The sequence below is a fragment of the Myodes glareolus genome, chromosome 7 (genome assembly GCF_982192425.1).
Source record: "Myodes glareolus chromosome 7, mMyoGla1.1, whole genome shotgun sequence".
Classification (NCBI taxonomy): Eukaryota; Metazoa; Chordata; class Mammalia; order Rodentia; family Cricetidae; genus Myodes; species Myodes glareolus.
The window spans coordinates 57622600-57640464 of NC_142032.1; the positions used below are offsets into that span (position 1 = coordinate 57622600).

General features: G+C 40.9%; 1 protein-coding gene and 1 pseudogene across 1 annotated transcript in view; one reads left to right on the forward strand and one right to left on the reverse strand.

The window, feature by feature from the left end:
• Window positions 1–445: 445 nt before the first annotated feature.
• Kdm2a (lysine demethylase 2A) overlaps window positions 446–17865 on the forward strand; it is a 77042-nt gene continuing 59622 nt past the window's right edge. Inside the window, exons 1-2 of the mRNA XM_048458193.3 lie at window positions 446–1221; window positions 2402–2505. Of these exons, the coding sequence (XP_048314150.1) occupies window positions 2464–2505 (42 nt within the window). The 5' untranslated portion in view covers window positions 446–1221; window positions 2402–2463. The remainder of the gene's footprint in view (window positions 1222–2401; window positions 2506–17865) is intronic.
• LOC125415911 (large ribosomal subunit protein eL34 pseudogene) lies at window positions 16395–17085 on the reverse strand (annotated as a pseudogene).

The window sequence follows — 17865 nt, forward strand, 5'->3', positions numbered from 1 at the left end:
TATGTGCCCGCGCGTATGTGCATGTGTGTGTGTGTGTGTGTGTGTGTGTGCGCGTGTGTGTGTCGAGAGTGCGGCGTGGGGGAGGGAGCCCGCGGAGGAGGCTTGCAGCTTGCGCGCAGGCGCAGGCCTCCCGCCGCGCTGGAGGCCTGGAAGGAGGCGGGCAGGGAGCGGGGGCGGTAGGCCGGCCAGAGGGCTTGCGGGCTGACGCGAGGTGGGGAGGGCGGGGAACCGCGTCGGCGTCGCGGGGCGCGGGCGATTCGAGGCCGACGCATTCGCGCGTGCGCGCGCCGGCGGCGTGTCCGCGTTCGAGGGGAGTGACGCGTGCGCGTTCACGTGTGTCGGGGAGAGCGGTAAGAAGCGCAGGGAGGCTTGAAGGAGTTGGGGGTGGAGAGACGACGGGGATGGGGGGGGGGTGAGGAGACGGCGCCTGCGCAGTGAGCCCGGAGGAGCTGTGTGTATGTGAGAATCTGACGGGTTCAAAATGGCGGCGGCTGCTTCAGCGGATCCTCCTGTGTGAGGGAAACAACACCCCTCCCCAGCAGCAGCGGCGGTAGCGGCGGGTCGCGGAGCACCTTTCCAGCTCCTGGGCCTGTCGCGGCTGTTCCTCTCCCGGGCAGGGGGCTTCTCTGGTGGAAGGGCAACGACAGGGGGCCCATCCCCCGGAGTCCCTCCTCTGCGACTGGGGAGTAGCCGGGGGTGGGGGGATCGTCCCGCAGCGCGGAGCCCCGGCTTAGGGGGACGACGCAAAGGCAGCCGGGGGCCCCCAGTCAGAGCGCTTCGCTCCTCCCGCCCCCTCCGCCCCCCGGGGCCGGGGCCCGCGTTCCGGGGGGCCGGGCGGCGCGGGGAGCGTCGGCCGGGTGGATCTCAGCTGATCGGCCGTGGCTCCTGGGCTTCGGAAGCGTCTGCGTTCGGCCGAGGGTACCGAGAGGAGGGTGCTCCTCGCGACCGGGTGCCCGGGTCTCGGGCTGGGGCTGCTGACTGCCGGCCCGGGGGAGTCACCGAGTGTCTTGCTCTCCTCTCCTAACACCTCGGACTCCGAGTCTGTAAAGCCTGAAGAGGAGGCTTGATTCAGTAACTGTTTCCTCTTTTCCGGGTCGCTGTGACCCGTGTCTGGATACTGGGTTAATACACAGAAAAACCGAAGACGACGTTAGGGATTTATTTTTTTTTCTGTTTTTGGAATCTTCTCTCTTGGACAAGAACTCAAGAACAAAATCCCCGGTGAGATTTCCCCTCCCCCCCTTCCCCCACCCTGGGAAGTTTGGTTCCCTGTCTGATCTAAAGACTTGATGTAAAGTTTGTATTTCGTTGCGAGGGGTGAACCGTAGAAACGCCTTTTCCCTGGGGGAGCAGTCGAGGTTTGCCGCTTTCCTGTCCAGCCCTGGCAGGGTCAGGCTATGGCCCTCACGACCGAGGCAGAGGAGGGCAGTGCCACGGACTGCTCTCTCAAACTATGTCATCGGGTCCCCTGAAAGGATTCCGTTAACGTGGCCGTAATATATTTACAAGAGAGAAAAACATTTGCATTCCAATGGAAGCCATTATCCAGCAAAAAGAATATCTAGAAAAATCAAATCCCTTTCTTGGTGTTATGAATTGATTGACGAGCCTGCCTGCCTTTATTTAATAGTCGTTTCATTTATTATTTACCCATCTGGATCAGATGGTGTTTTTGCCTCCGTATTGCAACTCTCAAATTTGTTTCCGAGTTGTACACCTTGTGGAGGGTAGTTCTGGGAAGGCAACAACTGTGCTCAGTCTTACTAAAAGGATATGGGCATTGGTTTGGAGTCTTTCTGCAAAATATATTTTTTCTTGCCCTCTTTTTATGAAAGTAATCTGCCCTTTTTGCTGATAGTTTTCCATTACTTGTTTGAGAACTCATTTGTTTAGCATCTGGATTAGTTTTGCGCATACTTCCAACTGGTCATTCAGGCTTTAGAAATAAAAATCCTTGCTGGGTTTGGTGGCATGCGCCTTTGATCCCAGCAGTCGGGAAGCAGAGGCAGTCGGATCTCGTTTGAGTTTGAGGCAAGTCTGGTTTACATAGTTCTAAGACAGCCAGGCCACGTAGAGAGACCCAGTGTCAAAAAAGTTGGGGGGGGGAGGAGAGTAAGTCCTGAGGCTTTTCCTCTGTCTGTCTGTCTGTCTATCTATCTATCTAATCTAATATGTCTAACCTATTTATTGCTAATGTTGCTGGGAAGTTTTGCTAACTGCAACCCCATGGAGTGACCGGGTTCTATAGTTGTGATGTGATTAATGTTGACAAGACGTGGCACCATTTGGTAAAGGCTCCAAATTCATGAAAGGATTCTTAACTTTCAACTTAATGAGGAATCTTTAAGTTTGAGAATGAGTTCTTATATCTGTTCATTTCCTTTGCAATTTGGTTCCTAAGGAGGAAGAGGAAGGCAGCCCCAGAGTGGTTTCTTTACAGTACTTTCATCAGAAGAGTAAGAGATGGAACCTGAAGAAGAAAGGATTCGGTACAGCCAGAGATTGGTTAGTATTTTCAACTCCCTTCTTTTGAAAATAATTATTTAAATCGCTTTTCCATGTACCAGAGGAGGGGTGAAGGTATAATAATATCTTACTGTTTTTTTTTGTCAAGTAGTTAGACCCTTAATTCATCCTGTATTGAAATGGAGTTACAGCCTAAACTTTATAGAAATCATTGCAAACTGCAAATCAAAGGTTTTTGTGGATTGCAACCAGACTAAGATTCTTAACTTGGCAATACTGTTGTAAATCTAATTGAATGCATTATATTAGAATGTAAATTTTGGGAACAAACCAAGGAAGGATAGTTTTATTCAATAAATTAGTATTATTTGACTATTTAAAATTTGTAGGTTTTGAGCTATGGATTTTTGGGGGGGTAAGTTAACTGGTTCTTTTAATGAGTTAACAGTTTGGTGAGTTTGGAGGATTATTGAGGGGATTGATTGAGGGCAATACTGGATGCAGCTTAAGTTATGTGTCATAATATTTTGGAAGGAATTTATGAGACATGTTACTGAAAGAACTCTTGTCGTAGTTTGGAGGGATTAGCTTGTATGTGCATTTGGATGTTTTTAGTCTGCTTCCCTCTCAGGATCTCTCTGCTGCTGTCTAGGAGTTGTTGTCTTTCCTTAGTCATAGAGACCTTTGTTAGTATTATTCCCCGTGCAGTTATTTTCAACACTTGAATTTGAGTTTGTAGAGTGGGGTAGGAGAGCTACAAAATTGTATGTGAGATCTGGTGAACTCAAAGGTTTGGAATATTACTGAAGAATTTATGTGATTTTTTTTTTTTTTATTGGGTTCTGTGTTTAGACTGTTTGGAAGAAAAGTAAGTAAATAGTTTCCTAATCCATTTTCTGGTGATCTTCACCCTTAGAGAAAAGGCTACAAGTTTCTTTTGTTTGCTTTTTTGAGATAGTTTCTCACACTATAGTCTATGGTGACCTGGAATTTGTGGCAGTCCTTCTGCCTCAGCCTCATGAATGCTGTTATTTCAAGTGTGAACTACCTTGCCTGCTTTCTTTTTTCCTTTTTTTCTTTTCCTTTAATGTGCTTGATTAAAAAAAGATTTGGTATGGAAGGCTAGAGAGATGGCTCAGTTGTTAAGAGCACTCTGCTGCTCTTACAGAGGACCTGTTTTAGTTCCTGGTACCACATGGAGGCTCACTGTTCCAGAGGATCTGATACCCTCTTCTGACCACCTGGGTACCAAGCATACACATACAAAACACATAAGATATCTAACTAATTTTTAATGATTTGACATGTATCAGCAAGTATATCTAACGTGCATGTGTTCTGGTCAGCTGTATTTCAGAGATTTATCTTATATCCCTGAATCCATATTCATTTATAAGATTTTATTCTGGGTGGTGGTGGCACACACCTTTAATCCCAGTGCTTGTGAGGCTGAGAGAGGTGGAGTCCAGCCTTGGTCTAGAAGAGTGAGTTCCAGGATGGCCAGGGCTATACAGAGAAAAAAAATTGTCTCTCTTATATGTGTCTAGATACCTATATAAATAAATATTTGTGTAATATATAAATAAAATCTTTTTTGTTTGTTTTTTGTTTTGTTTGTTTCCTGACAGGATTTCTCTGTGTAGTCCTGGCTATCCTGTACAACTCTATAGACCAGGCTGGCCTCCAGGGATCTACCTGTCTCTGCCTCCCAAGTGCTGGGATTAAAGGAGTGTGCCACCACACCCAATCAAATATTTATTTATAAATACAAATACATATAGTTAAAATAGATTTAAAGATTTGTTTTATGTGTATGTCTACCTCCATGTATGTATGTATGTTACCACGTGTATGCAAAATGCCACAGAGGCCAGAAAAGGGCACTGGATCTCTTGGAATTGAAATACAGACTTTTGTGAGCCATTGTGTGAGTGCAGGATTACTAATCTTGGGTCTCCTTCAAGAACAAGTGGTCTTAATTCCAGAGGCTAGAGAGATGGCTCAGCAGTTAACTTTTCAAGTTATAGAATTGTTGAACTATTTGATAGATACCTAAAGGATCTTAAAGTCTAATGTTTAAAAGGAAAAGCCTTTTCAGCAAACAAAACATCTCACATTTTTAACAAAGTAGAGAAGTCTTGAAATAAGGATATCTAGAGATTCTATGAGACTTTTGTCCTGGTAAGTTTTTTTGTTTGCTTGTTTGTTTGTTTTTTAATGTAAGGTAATTTTTCCTGTGTCATGCCACCCTTATTAGCATATTTCTTCTTAGTTAATGAGCTATTGCACGGTGTCGTGTAAAATAATGTTATATTTTTGTATATGTGTACATTTGTGCTTGTGTATATGTATATGTTTGCATGTGGAGGCCTTGATCACTTCACTTTGTCTATTTTGTGTGTGCCCATGCCCATATTTGTGCTGTTGTGCTCACCTGGAGTGTAAGTATGGAGGCCAGATGTTATGTCTTCTTTTACTGCTCTCACTGTATTTTTTAGAAAAGGTATTTTGGCTAAACCAATTGTCCAGCTTTCACATTGGTGCCTTTGTTTTGTTTTGTTTTTGAAGATAGGGTCTCACAGAGACCTCGTAGTCTGAGGATGACCTTGAACCGATCTTCCACCTCTGGTTGCTGGGATTACTGGCATGATCCACCATGTTCACTCAGCTTTTACCAGACTACAGAAGATCAAACTGAGGTCCTCATGATTGCAGGGCAAACACTTTACCAACTGAGCCATCTCTCCAGGCCCTTATAATGTAACTTTTAAAAATTAACACACACACACTTTTTTTTAAGCATTTGTCTTAAAAAAAAAAAAAAATAGGGTTTGCTATGTAAATAAGGCTGGCCTCAAGTTTCTATTGATCCTGCTTCTCCCTCCATCATGTATTGGATTACATTTACTATACTTGGGTTTTAAGTAAGATACTATATTTTAAAGTGAGTTTTAAGACTTACATGAAGGTTCAATTCCTAGTCGACCCTCACCCCCATGATGACTCACAATTGCTTGTAACTCTAGTTCCAGGTGGTCTGATGCCCTCTTAAGATCTGCAAGGGCTCCTACATGCACATGCTACATACTACTTGCTGTACACACACAATAAATAAATAACTGTAAAAAAAAATGAAAATACTGATTCTATTTTTTTCTTGTCCTTAAAGAGTTATAGATACATAGATAAAAGAAGTATCACACTGTGATAGGGAAAATAGCTCATTGTTACTAGATAATAGCACACATTAGTTGAATGTGCAATTGGTCCTTTAAGTTCCTAATTCAACCAGCCATGATCCACTAACACTTGAAAACAGAATGTGTCTGTGTTGACCATGTACAGACATCTTTGTTATTATTCCCATACAATACAGTTAATGATTACAGTGATGTGTCATAATGACATTGAGGACAAATATGCTATGTGTATAAGTATGCTCTATGATGTTATAAGGGTGCATTTGCAGTATAATTCAGTTTTAAGAATGTATCTCTGTCTTTAAGTGATGCAAAACCATTTGCTAATTTGTTTTTCAACAACTTTTAAGGTGAATTTTTGTTTGTTTTTTTGTTTTTTAAGACAGGATTTCTCCAGCCGGGCAGTGGTAGCACATGCGTTTAATCCCAGCGTTCGGGAGGCAGAGGAAGGTGAATCTCTGAGTTTGAGGACAACCTGGTCTACAAAGCAAGTTCCAGGACAGCCAGGCCTTTTAAACAGAGAAAACCTGTCTCGGAAAAAAAGAAGGAGAGAGAGAGAGAGAGAGAGAGAGAGAGAGAGAGAGAGAGAGAGAGAGAAAGAAAAAAAGATAGGATTTCTCTGTGTTGTCGCTCTGTAGATCAGGTTGGCCTCAAACTAAAGAGACCTGTCTGCACCCTCCCCCACTCTCCTACGCCTTGAAGGTGTGCACCATGATTGCCCAGCAAAGGTGGATTCTATGATTCCCTTTATAGATTTGGAAATAAGCATAATGCCTTAAGTAATTTGTCCTGGGTTAGTTATCTAGCTAACAAGGGACAGAGCTAGGATTCATAGTTGACAGTCTAGTTAAGGTCTACTAAGCTGTTCAGCTTTGTTGGTGATACTTTTTTATGTTTTGTTTGTTTGTTTGTTTATGTGCTTGCTTGTTTGTTTCTTGATACTGGGTTTCTCTGTGTAGCTTTGGAGTCTGTCTTAGAACTCTGTAGACCAGATTGGTCTTGAACTCACAGAGATCCGCCTGCCTCTGCCTCTTGAGTGGTGAGATTAAAGGTGTGCGCTGTTGCCACCCCCGCAGGATTTGACTTTTTGAGAGACCTCTCAAGTGATTAAAACACTTAACTAAAAAGGTCAGTATAACTATGTGAGTGAAGAAGTTAGAATATTGACAAAATATGAATGTGCTGGGAAGACAGAGACTCAATAAAGTGGTAGTATATTTAGATTACAATATCTGTGACTGAATTACAGAAAGGATTGGAATTGCTATCCTTAGACAAACCCAGGGAGAGTGCAGGAATGGATTTGTGACCAGTTAGGACACTATGGTGATTCAAGTAGTATGTTGGTATGGGATTATTGAGAGCTGATGGGAGAATTAAAGGGAATGATTAGAAAAATATTTAGAGAAACCATAGACTTTTCATTTATTAGATATTTTGAGAATGAATGTAAAGGAGGTGTAGATGTGACTTTGGCTTATAGTGTAGTATGTTCATTAAGATAGGGCACACTTTTAACTTTTGTTTGTTTTCTGAGACAGGGTTTCTCTTTGTATCCCTGGCTGTCCTGGAACTCACATTGTAGACCAGACTGGCCTTGAACTCACAGAGATCCATCTGCCTCTATTTCCTAAGTGCTGAGTTTAAAAGTATGTGCCACTAATGTTAGGCCCAGTTTTATTTTCTAAAGTCAGTTTTCAGTAATTGTATTTTGAAGAAAACCTCTTGGATCCTCATTTTTCCTGTGACTCATGATATCTAACTGAATATAAGATGGGAAATTCAGTTTTATCCATGTAGTATGTTTTGCAGTCAAGCATCATTCTTTTTCATGGCATATACATAGTGTGGTACCGTTATATCATTGAAACTCTCATATTACTGACTTGGTTAACTGAGTACACCAAGAACAAACTAGAATGTAACACAATTTAATCTGTTCTGGGGTAAAGTACTGGTGGTAGTGCTATAATTATCAAGAGAGATGTGGTTAGGAAAGAGTCAAAGGGAAGGGCAGTGCCAGGGAATAATAATTTGTTATGTCTTTTTGCTTCATTTCTGGTCATTAGAGAAAGACAGAGACTGTGTATGTTCCTTGAACCGTTGAGTTACTTTTGCTTTGTTACTATGTTCTCCAGTTTACTGTAATAATTAGTTTGGTTTGCCCTGGTTCCTTGATACTGGAAAATGGTTTCCCTGGGTAGCAGCAGGCATGACTGAAGTACAAGACATCCTAAAGACATTAATTTGGCAGTCTTTTGGTATTGTAGAACTGTATGCTAGTCTACTAAGATCTTTCCTTTGTACTTTTAAGGAGAAAACAATGTCAGTTTAAGAGTAATTTAATCCTTAAACACTTCTCCTATCTGCAAGAATTCTCCTAATTGTGCAAAGACTATTTGAATTTGCATATGAACTGCTATGGGATTATCCTTTATGCTTAGTCAATTTTTTTCTCTGGAAAGCATTTCATTTTACTACTATTTTATTTTATTTTTAAATATTTATTTATTATGTATACAATATTCTGTCTGTGTGTATGCCTGCAGGCCAGAAGAGGGCAGCAGACCTCATTACAGATGGTTGTGAGCCACCATGTGGTTGCTGGGAATTGAACTCAGGACCTTTGGAAGAGCAGGTGATGCTCTTAACCACTGAGCCATCTCTCCAGCCCCCTACTATTTTATTTTAATTAATTTTTTTTCCAAGACAAAACCTCACTACATAGTTATGGCTGTCGTGGTACTTACTATGTAGACCAGGCTGGCCTTGAAATTGCAGAGATCCACCTGCCTCTGCCTCCCCAGCGTTGGGATTAAAAGTGTTTATCACTGTTCCCCGTAAGCATTTTATTTTATTCATCCATTTATTATTTATTCATCTGTTTATTTGTTTACTATTTATGGGTTTTTTCAAGACAGGGTTTCTCTGTGTGACAGCCCTGGCTGTCCTGGAACTCACTTTGTGAACCAGGCTGTCATTGATCTGCCTGCCTCTGCCTCCTGAGTGCTGGGATTAAAAGGGTGTGCCACCAAGCCCAGCTAAGCTTTTTTTTTTTTTAAAGATTTATTTATTTACTATGTATACAGTGTTCTGCCTGTGCACCAGAAGAGGGCACCAGAACTCATTATAGATGATTGTGAGACACCATGTGGTTTCTGGGAATTTAACTCAGGACCTCTGGAAGAACAGCCAGTGCTCTTAACCTCTGAGCCATCTCTCCGGTCCCCACAGTGTGCTCTTAACTGCGGAGCCATCTGTCCAGCCCCCTATTAAGTTCTTACAGCATAGAGTATCTTTTATGATTAGTACTTACTAGAATCTGCATTTTATTTCTTAGTTTCCTTTTTTTTTAATATACAGGTACTTTTTTTTAAAGATTTTATTTATTTACTATACAGTATTCGGCCTGCATGTATGCTTGCAAGCTAGAAGAGGGCACCAAATCTCATTATAGGTGATTGTGAACTGTCATGTGGTTGCTGGGAATTGAACTCAGGACCTGGAAGAACAATCAGTGCTCTTAACCACTGAGCCATCTCTCCAACCTTTTTTGTTTTTTCAAGACAGGGTTTCTCTGTAGCTTTGGATCCTGTCCTGGAACTAGCTCCTGTAGAGCAGACTGGTCTCAAACTCACAAAGATCCACCTGCCTCTGCCTCCCGAGTGCTGGGATTAAAGGCATGCGCCACCACCACCCGGCTCCTGACCCTTACTTTTTAACAGATGTACAAGAAAATAATTAAATGTTACATGTTTGGTAAATTGACAAGAATTGGCATTTTAAACCAAGTGTGGTGGGTGGTACATATCTTTTGTCTCAGCACTGGGGAGGCAGAGGCAGAAACAGGTAGATCTCTATGAGTTTGAGGCTCCCTTAGTTTACATAGAGTTCCAGGATAGTCAAGCTAGATAGTGAGACCTATCTCAAATCAGCCACCTGGCTTTTTAGAAAATTGGTTGATTGATTGATATTTATTGAGCTCTACATTTTTCTCTGCTTCCCTCTCCACTTTAGCCCTCCCCTAAGGTTCCCATGTTCCCAATTTACTCACGAGATCTTGTCTTTTTCTACTTTCTACTTACCATGTAGATTAGATCTATGTAAGTCTCTCTTAGTGTCCATATTGTTGTGTAAATTCTCTGGGATTGTGGTTTGTAGACTGGCTTTCTTTGCTTTATGTTTAAAAACCACCTATGAGTGAGTCCATGTGATGTCTTTCTGTGTCTGCATTACCTCACTTAAAATAATGTTTTCCAGCTTCATCCATTTTTCTGCAGAATTCAAGCTGTCGTTATTTTTTTTCTGCTGTGTAGTACTCCATTGTGTAAATGTACCACATTTTCCTTATCCATTCTTCGGTCGAGGGACATTTAGGTTGTTTCCAGGTTCTGGCTGTGACAAATAAAGCGCTCTGAACATAGCTGAGCACATGTCCTTGTGGCACGATTGAGCATCCTTTGGATATATACTCAAAAGTGGTGTTACTGGGTCTTGAGGAAGGTTGTTTCCTAATCTTCTGAGAAATCTCCACACTGACATCCAAAGGGGCTGTACCAGCTTGCATTCCCACCAGCAATACAGAAGTGTTCCCTTTTCCCCACAACTTCTCCAGCATAAGTTGTCATCCGTGTTTTTTTTATATATTTATTTATTTATTATGTATACAATATTCTGTCTGCATGTATGCCTGAAGGCCAGAAGAGGGCAGCAGACCTCATTACAGATGGTTGTGAGCCACCATGTGGTTGCTGGGAATTGAACTCAGGACCTTTGGAAGAGCAGGCAGTGCTCTTAACCTCTGAGCCATCTCTCCAGCCCCGTCATCAGTGTTTTTGATCTTGGCCATTCTTCCAGGTGTAAGATGGAATCTCAGAGTTGTTTTGATTTGCATTTCTCTGATGACTAGGGATGTTGAACATTTCCTTAAGTGTCTTTCAGCCATTTTAGATTCCTCTGTTGAGAGTTCTCTGTTTAGGTCTGTACTCCATTTTTTTTTTTATTGGATTATGTGATCTTTTGATGTCCAATTTCTTGAGTTCTTTGTATATTTTGGAGATCAGACCTTTGTCTGATGTGGGGTTAGTGAAGATCTTTTCCCATTCTGTAGGCTGTAGTTTTGTCTTGTTGACCACATCTTTTGCTTTACAGAAGCTTTTCAGTTTCAGGAGGTCCCATTTATTAATTGTTTCTCTCAGTGTCTGTGCTGCTGGGGTTATATTTAGGAAGTGGTTCCCTGTGTTAGTGTGTTCAAGTGTACTTCCCACTTTCTCTTCTATAAGTTTCAATGTGGCTGGCTTTATGTTGAGGTCTTTGATCCATTTGGACTTGAGTTTTGTGTGTGGTGGTAGATATGGGACTATTTTCAGTCTTCTACATGTTGATATCCAGTTATTCCAGTACCACTTGTTAAATATGCTTTTTTTTTTCCATTTGATATTTTTTGCTTGTTTATCAAAGATCAGGTGTTCAAAGGTGTGTGGATTGATATCCGGGTCTTCTATTCGGTTCCATTGGTCCTCCTGTCTGTTCTTATGCCAGTACCAGGCTATTTTCAGTACTGTAGCTTTGTAGTAGAGTTTGAAGTCAGGGATTATGATGCCTCCAGAAGTTCTTTTATTGTACAGGATTGTTTTGGCTATTCTGGGTTTTTTGCTTTTCCAAATGAAGTTGAGTTCTTTCAAGATATTTGAAGAATTTTGCTGGGATTTTGATGGGCATTGCGTTGAATCTGTAGATTGCTTTTGGTTAGAAAATTTATTTTTAACTATGTATATGTGCATGTGAGTTCAAGAGCCCATAGATGAGGCCATCATCCAGAGATGTCAACTCCCTCTGGAGCTGAAGTTACAGGTGCTTGTGAGCCACTCAACATGGGTGCTGATAAACAAACTAAGGTCATCTGCCAGAACAGTGCTCTTAACCACTGCTTTCTCTCCAGTTCCAAGGAGTTCTGGGATTAAAGGCACGCAGCACCACCACACCTAATTGCCTTTTTTCAATCTTAAAATAAGAGCTCTCTCAATAACACAAGCTGGCCTAAAACTCGTGGTAATTTTCCTGTTTTAACTTCCTTGGTGCTGGGATCATAGGCATGAGCCACCATGCCTGCCTGAATTCTACATCTACATTAATAAATGTTTTATTTTGTTTTGTTTTTCTAGACAGGGTTTTTCTTTGTAACCTTGGCTATCCTGGAACTCACTCTGTAGACCATCACTGCCTGACCTTGCCTTCAATAAACATTTTAAAAAATATTTAAAGTATGTGGTATTTTGCCTCCATATGCTTGTAGAGACCAGAAGAGGGTGTTGGATACACTGGAACTGGAGTTATCAGCTAGTTGTGGGCTACATTGTGGAGTTCCTCGGTTCATTACTATTGTGAATCCTTGAAAGTTCCAGTTTAACCCAGGATAGCACAGATATAAGTAGAGACTTTTTTTGAATATATTATTAGCATAATTCTATAATAAGGGAAATATTTAGGTGATAACTTATTTATAATTATATATTAAAAAAAAACAAACAGCCATCTGGAAGCAACCTGAGCCAGATACTGGATCCCCATTCCCAGAATTTCTGATTAAGTCTAGCACAAGATTTGAGCATTCTATTTCTACCTATTTCCTAGATAATGGGGTCAGGGACCATATATTGAAAATAGCTGGGTATAATGTCACATACTTACAGTCCAAGTCCCTGGGAGTAGGTAGAGGCCAAAGGACAATATTTGAGGCCTATCTAAGCCATATGAGTGTGTGGAGATGCTATGAGGAGGGAGAAAAAATGAAGAGGGGGGATTTTAAAAAACAAAAGCCAGTTAGATGGTTCAATGGGTACTTGCCACCAAGCCACATTACCTGAGTTCCTTCTGAGACCAGCCTGATGTTTATAGCAATACAAATCTCCAAACAAAAGTTTTGGAACAGGGCATATAATACAGCCTGTAATCTCAGTACTTGGGAGATGAAAGCCATAGGAGCAGGAGTTGAAGGGTATCCTTGGCTAAATAGTGATTTCTTTTTTCTTTTTTAAATATTTATTTATTTATTTATTATGTGTACAATATTCTTTCTGCCTATATGCCTGAAGGCCAGAAGAGGGCACCAGACCTCGTTACAGATGGTTGTGAACCACCATGTGGTTGCTGGGAATTCGACTCAGGACCTTTGGAAGAGCAGGCAGTGCTCTTAACTGCTGAGCCATCTCTCCAGCCCCTAAATAGTGATTTCAAGATCAGCCTGGGCTTTGTGAAACCTTGACTCAAAAAAAAATTTAAGTCAAGTGTTTTTGTTGGTTTTATATTTTACTGGTTGTGCTTTTTATTATTATTTGTTATTGTTGTTTGAGAGGTTTTTGTTTGTTTTGTTTTTCGAGGCAGAGTTTCTCTGTAGCTTGGGAGCTTGTCCTGGAACCTGCTCTTATAGTTCAGGCTGGCCTTGAACTCACAAAGATCCACCCGCCTCTGCCTCCGCCTCGTAAGTGCTGGGATTAAAGGCGTGCACCACCCCACCCAGCTGAGACGGGTTTTTTTGTTTAGCCTTGGCTGTTCATGAACTCTGAGATCAGCCTGCCTCTACCTTCTAGGTGCTGCAATTAAAACATGGATCACCATGTCCATCCCTCTTTTTTATTTTTTGTTTTACATAAAGAAGTGACTTTCCTTGTGACATTTTTATGCATGTACTTGCTCATATCTTTTCAAGATATGTTTACTTGCTCTTTTTTATGATTTTTCAAAACAGGGTTTCTCTGCATAGCATAACAGTCCTGGCTGTGCTGGAACTCACAGAGATGCACCTGCCTCTACCTCCCACGTGCTGGGATTAAAGGACAAAGGTGTGCACCTGGTTGTCTTTCTACTTTTATGCCATCTTTTTTATCTTGCTTCTAATTTAAATATTAAATCCCAGAAATGAGAGGAACCATGAGATTTTTGTCTTTCTGAGCCTATTTTCTTTTTCCTGTCAGTATTATAATTTTATTGTCTTATAGCTGAAAGAGATGTTTATATGTCTCGTTTTCTTGTTTGTTCATGTGTTGATAGATAACCTCGGCTGCTTCCATGTCTTGGGTACTGTGAATAACTGCAGCATGTTGATGGTTTAGATCTCAGAAGCTATCAATCTATCTGTCCTGTGTATGAGTAGGAGCCTTGGCTGGAGAGTTGTTCAGTGGTTAAGAGCATTTACTGCTATTGTAGAGGACCTAAGTTAAGTTCCCAGCACAGTAGATGAGGCTCTAACTATGGGCACATAACCACACAGACATACATATGCATAAAAATTTTAAATGTCTCCAAAAAAAAGACATCTTCCCTTTTCATAGATTTTTTTTTTCTTTTCCAAATTGTGTTTCTTCATACCCTTCACTTTGGAAGAGACAGTTTTAGAAACATCTTAAGGCAGAACTAGTGTCTAGATTTTTTTGGGGGGGGGGTCTCATTCTGATCTAAAAATCATTTGAATGGTTTTTGTGTGCCTAGCCTAATAATGAAATTCATTGATTTCTATGTATAGAATGGTGACCTCTGACATACATTCCTTTGAAATAAAAATCTCTTGATTTCACAAGAGATAAGTTGTTTGTCATCAAATTGTAAATAAGTAACACTGTGTGATAGCCGCTGTTCAATTTCTGAGGAAAATTCCTTTAGTTTAGATACAATTCTTTTTGTGTATTGCTAAATTTTAAAGACTATATATTAACTAGTAGTATTATAGAATTAATTTTTTTATTAATTTTTTTTTTCTCTTTGAGATAGACTCTCATGTAACCTAGGCTGGCCTATAACTCCTCGTCCTTCTGTCTCTGTCTCACCAGTGCTGTGATTACAGGTGGTGCCATCACATCCAGCCTAAATTAATTTGGTGTTAAGTAAACTAGACTTTTTTTTTTAGCATGGGGGAGAATTTTATTTTTCCTCCTTAATTTTTTATGTATATTTGTATGTGTGTCACAGTGCGTTTTTTTTTTTTTTTTTTTTTTTGAGACTGGAAGACGGTTTGCAAGAGTCATCTTTCTCCTACTATGCCAACCCAAGGGTTGAACTAGGTTCATCAGGCTTGAGAGCTTTTAGCCAATGAGCCATCTTTCTGACTCGTAAAAAGAGTTTTTTTTAAAGAGATTTATTTTTATGTGCATGGGTACATTTTTTTTCTTTTTGCCTGCATGTAGATATGTGTACCTTGTACATGCACAGTGCACTCAAGAGATCAGCAGAGAGCATCAGATCCCCTTGAGTTACAGATGGCTATAAGCAGCCATGTGAGTGCTGGGAATCGAACCTCGGTCTTCTGCAAGAGTGGCAAATGCTCTTAACCACTCCAGCACCTAAAAAGACTATTCTTCAATACACAGAAAATAGGAAGGACTTCAAAGAAATTCAAATAAATATTCCTTTGGCTATAATTATGTTTACTTTTTCTCCATGCTGATTAGTGTTTCTGTCTCTATTTTTGTGAGACAAGGTTTCACTGTGTAACTTTTGCTGGCCTGGACTCCCTATGTAGACCAGACTGGCCTTGAAGTCACAGAAATATACCCCTCTCTTCCAGAGTGCTGGGATTAAAGGTGTGCACCACTATACCCAGGACTGGACTGTCTTGCTTCCTCTGTTAATTTGGTAAACCATAAAAAAGAAAACAACAAAAAACAATAAAACTATTTATGGCAACTTAATTGAAAGAGGATTAAAGGATTTCTCCTTTTTCCTGTGTCCCCAGTAATGAAAGTTATATTGCTAGCTGAACTGGTAATAAAAAATACTAGAAAGCTTGTTGTTTTGATTTTTGGAACAAGGTTATCATTACTATTTTAGCCTGTTTCCTTCCAGTTATTTTACATATGTGCATGTACTTGATAGCAGTTCTGTATGCTGTTTTGTAGTTTATAGTAATTCCCCATATCATTAAAAATGCATGTAAAGAAGTCTTGTGAAAATTAAACTGCCATTTCCTAGAGCTGATTTCACTGTTAATTAAAAATTGGAACATAAGTGGGCATGGTGGCATACACTTGTAATTCCAGTACCTAGTTGGCCTAGGCAGGAAGTTGGAGCATTCTAGGCCAGTATGGGATACATAGTAAGAAGCTGTTTGGAGAAAGAAGTCGGGCGGGGGGGGGGGGGGGACTCAGTGGCAATGAGCTTTTTATGTGTTTGTCTTTACCTTAGATGCCTATCATTATAAGTGTACTAAAGTTGTGAATGTTCTGAAACTCTCCTATGGAAAATTTTAAAGGTACTTAAAAAGTTTCTTTCATCACCAGCTCAAATGCTATCATATGAAAAACTGCTTTCATCTACATTTTCCATTTCATTTAAAATATTTTGAAATCAATTCTAGGTACTTTTATTTATAGGTAGCACTGAATACTTTGCATGTTTATCTATCTGTTCTTAAATAAAATCTTTCCTTGGCATTCCTTGGGCTGTTTGAATGTCTTTCTAAGCACTGGCTTAGGTATGTAATAGTCTCTTTGGCTTCTGAATCTTAGTTTGGATGAAGTATCATACATAGAAAAAGGACATGAAATGTCATATAGTTCAGTAAATAATCAAAAAAACCAAATACCTGTGTAGCTACCACTCAGTCAAGATTTGACATTGTAGTCTGGGCATGAGCCTATAACTCCAGCACTCAAGTAGCTAAAGGTGGAGGATCAGGAATTCAAGACCATTCTTGGCTATATAGTCAGTTCTAGGCAAGCATAATGAGAACTTGTCTTAGATCTCCCAACCTGGGAATGGAGAGATGGTTCAGAGGTTAAGAGAACAGGCTGCTCTTCCAGAGGTCCTAAGTTAAATTCCCAGCACCCACATGGTGGTTTACAACCATCCTATAACTGTAGTCTCATGAGATCTAATGCCCTCTTTCTGGTATACAGATATACATGCAGACAATCTATATACATAAAATAAATAAAGTTTAAATTCCTCAACCCACCCAAATACTGGAATAGTTCCCATCTTAAAAGCTTTCTTGACTCAGTGGATATCTTTTTTTTTTTTTGACCTTTATTAAAAAGCCACACGTTTATTTCGCTTTCTGATTCTGCTTGTGCCTTCAACACTTTCACAACAATTTTCTGCTCCTCAATAAGGAAAGCTCGCTTGATCCTGTCACAGACACACTTGGCACACATGGAGCCACCATAGGCCTGGCTGACATGCTTCTTTGTCTTAGACAATCTCATGAAGACTTTTGGTCTCACAGCACGAACCCCTCGGAGTCGGCCTGGGCACACACCGCATGCTGATTTAGGTGCTTTTCCAACCTTCTTGGTGTAAAGGTAAACAATCCTGTTGCCAGGCTTTCGGGACAGCCTAGTTTTGTTGGAGGCTGTGTTGTAGGAAAGCCTACGACAGTATGACGGTATGTCAAACGCTGGACCATTCTGAGTGCCTCTAAGCACCGTCCCCGGAAGAGCTCAGTGGATATCTTTTAAGATGTGTGTATACACATACACATGAAGGCAAGGGGTAGGGTCTTTATGAGTACGCACATGTGTGAAGGGATACATGGAGGCCAGAAGAGGTATCCTCTTTTTTCTTTATTTCTTCCCCCCTTCCCCCCGTTTTTTCAAGACCAGGTTTCTTTGTATAGTCTTGGCTGTCCTGGAACTCAATATGTGGTGGCTGAGAATTGAACTCAGGACCTATGGAAGAGCAGCCAGTGCTCTTAATCTCTGAGCCATCTCTCCCTCCCCTAGGTGTGCATTTCTAGGCTAGCTGGCAAAATCTTAGGGCTCTTCCTGTCCTGTGCATGATACCCAGTCTGTCCTGTCCCTTTAACCTCTGTTATGATACCCAATCTAACGGTCATTGCAGCAATCCACACTGGTCCTCATGATTACATAGCTAGCTAGCTCTTAGCCATTGAGCCATCTTTATTTCTGGTTTTTAATCAAAAGAAAAAAAAATGGTGTGTGTGTGTGTGGTAAGTTAATAGCATAATCAAACAACTATTCTGAGATGCCTTTACCCACACTAAGCACTCTGTTAATTCTTGTGCTCAGATCTTTTTTAAGCTCTTCAAATAAACCCCTCTCTGCTTCACTGAAAAAAAAAAAGTATAATTCAGCACTCAGGAACAGAGGAAGGTCTCATCTACAGAGGGAGTTACAGACAGTCAGAGCTACAGAGAGAAACCCTGTCTAGAAAAACAAAGCAAAACAAAAGGCTGCAGGGATGGCTC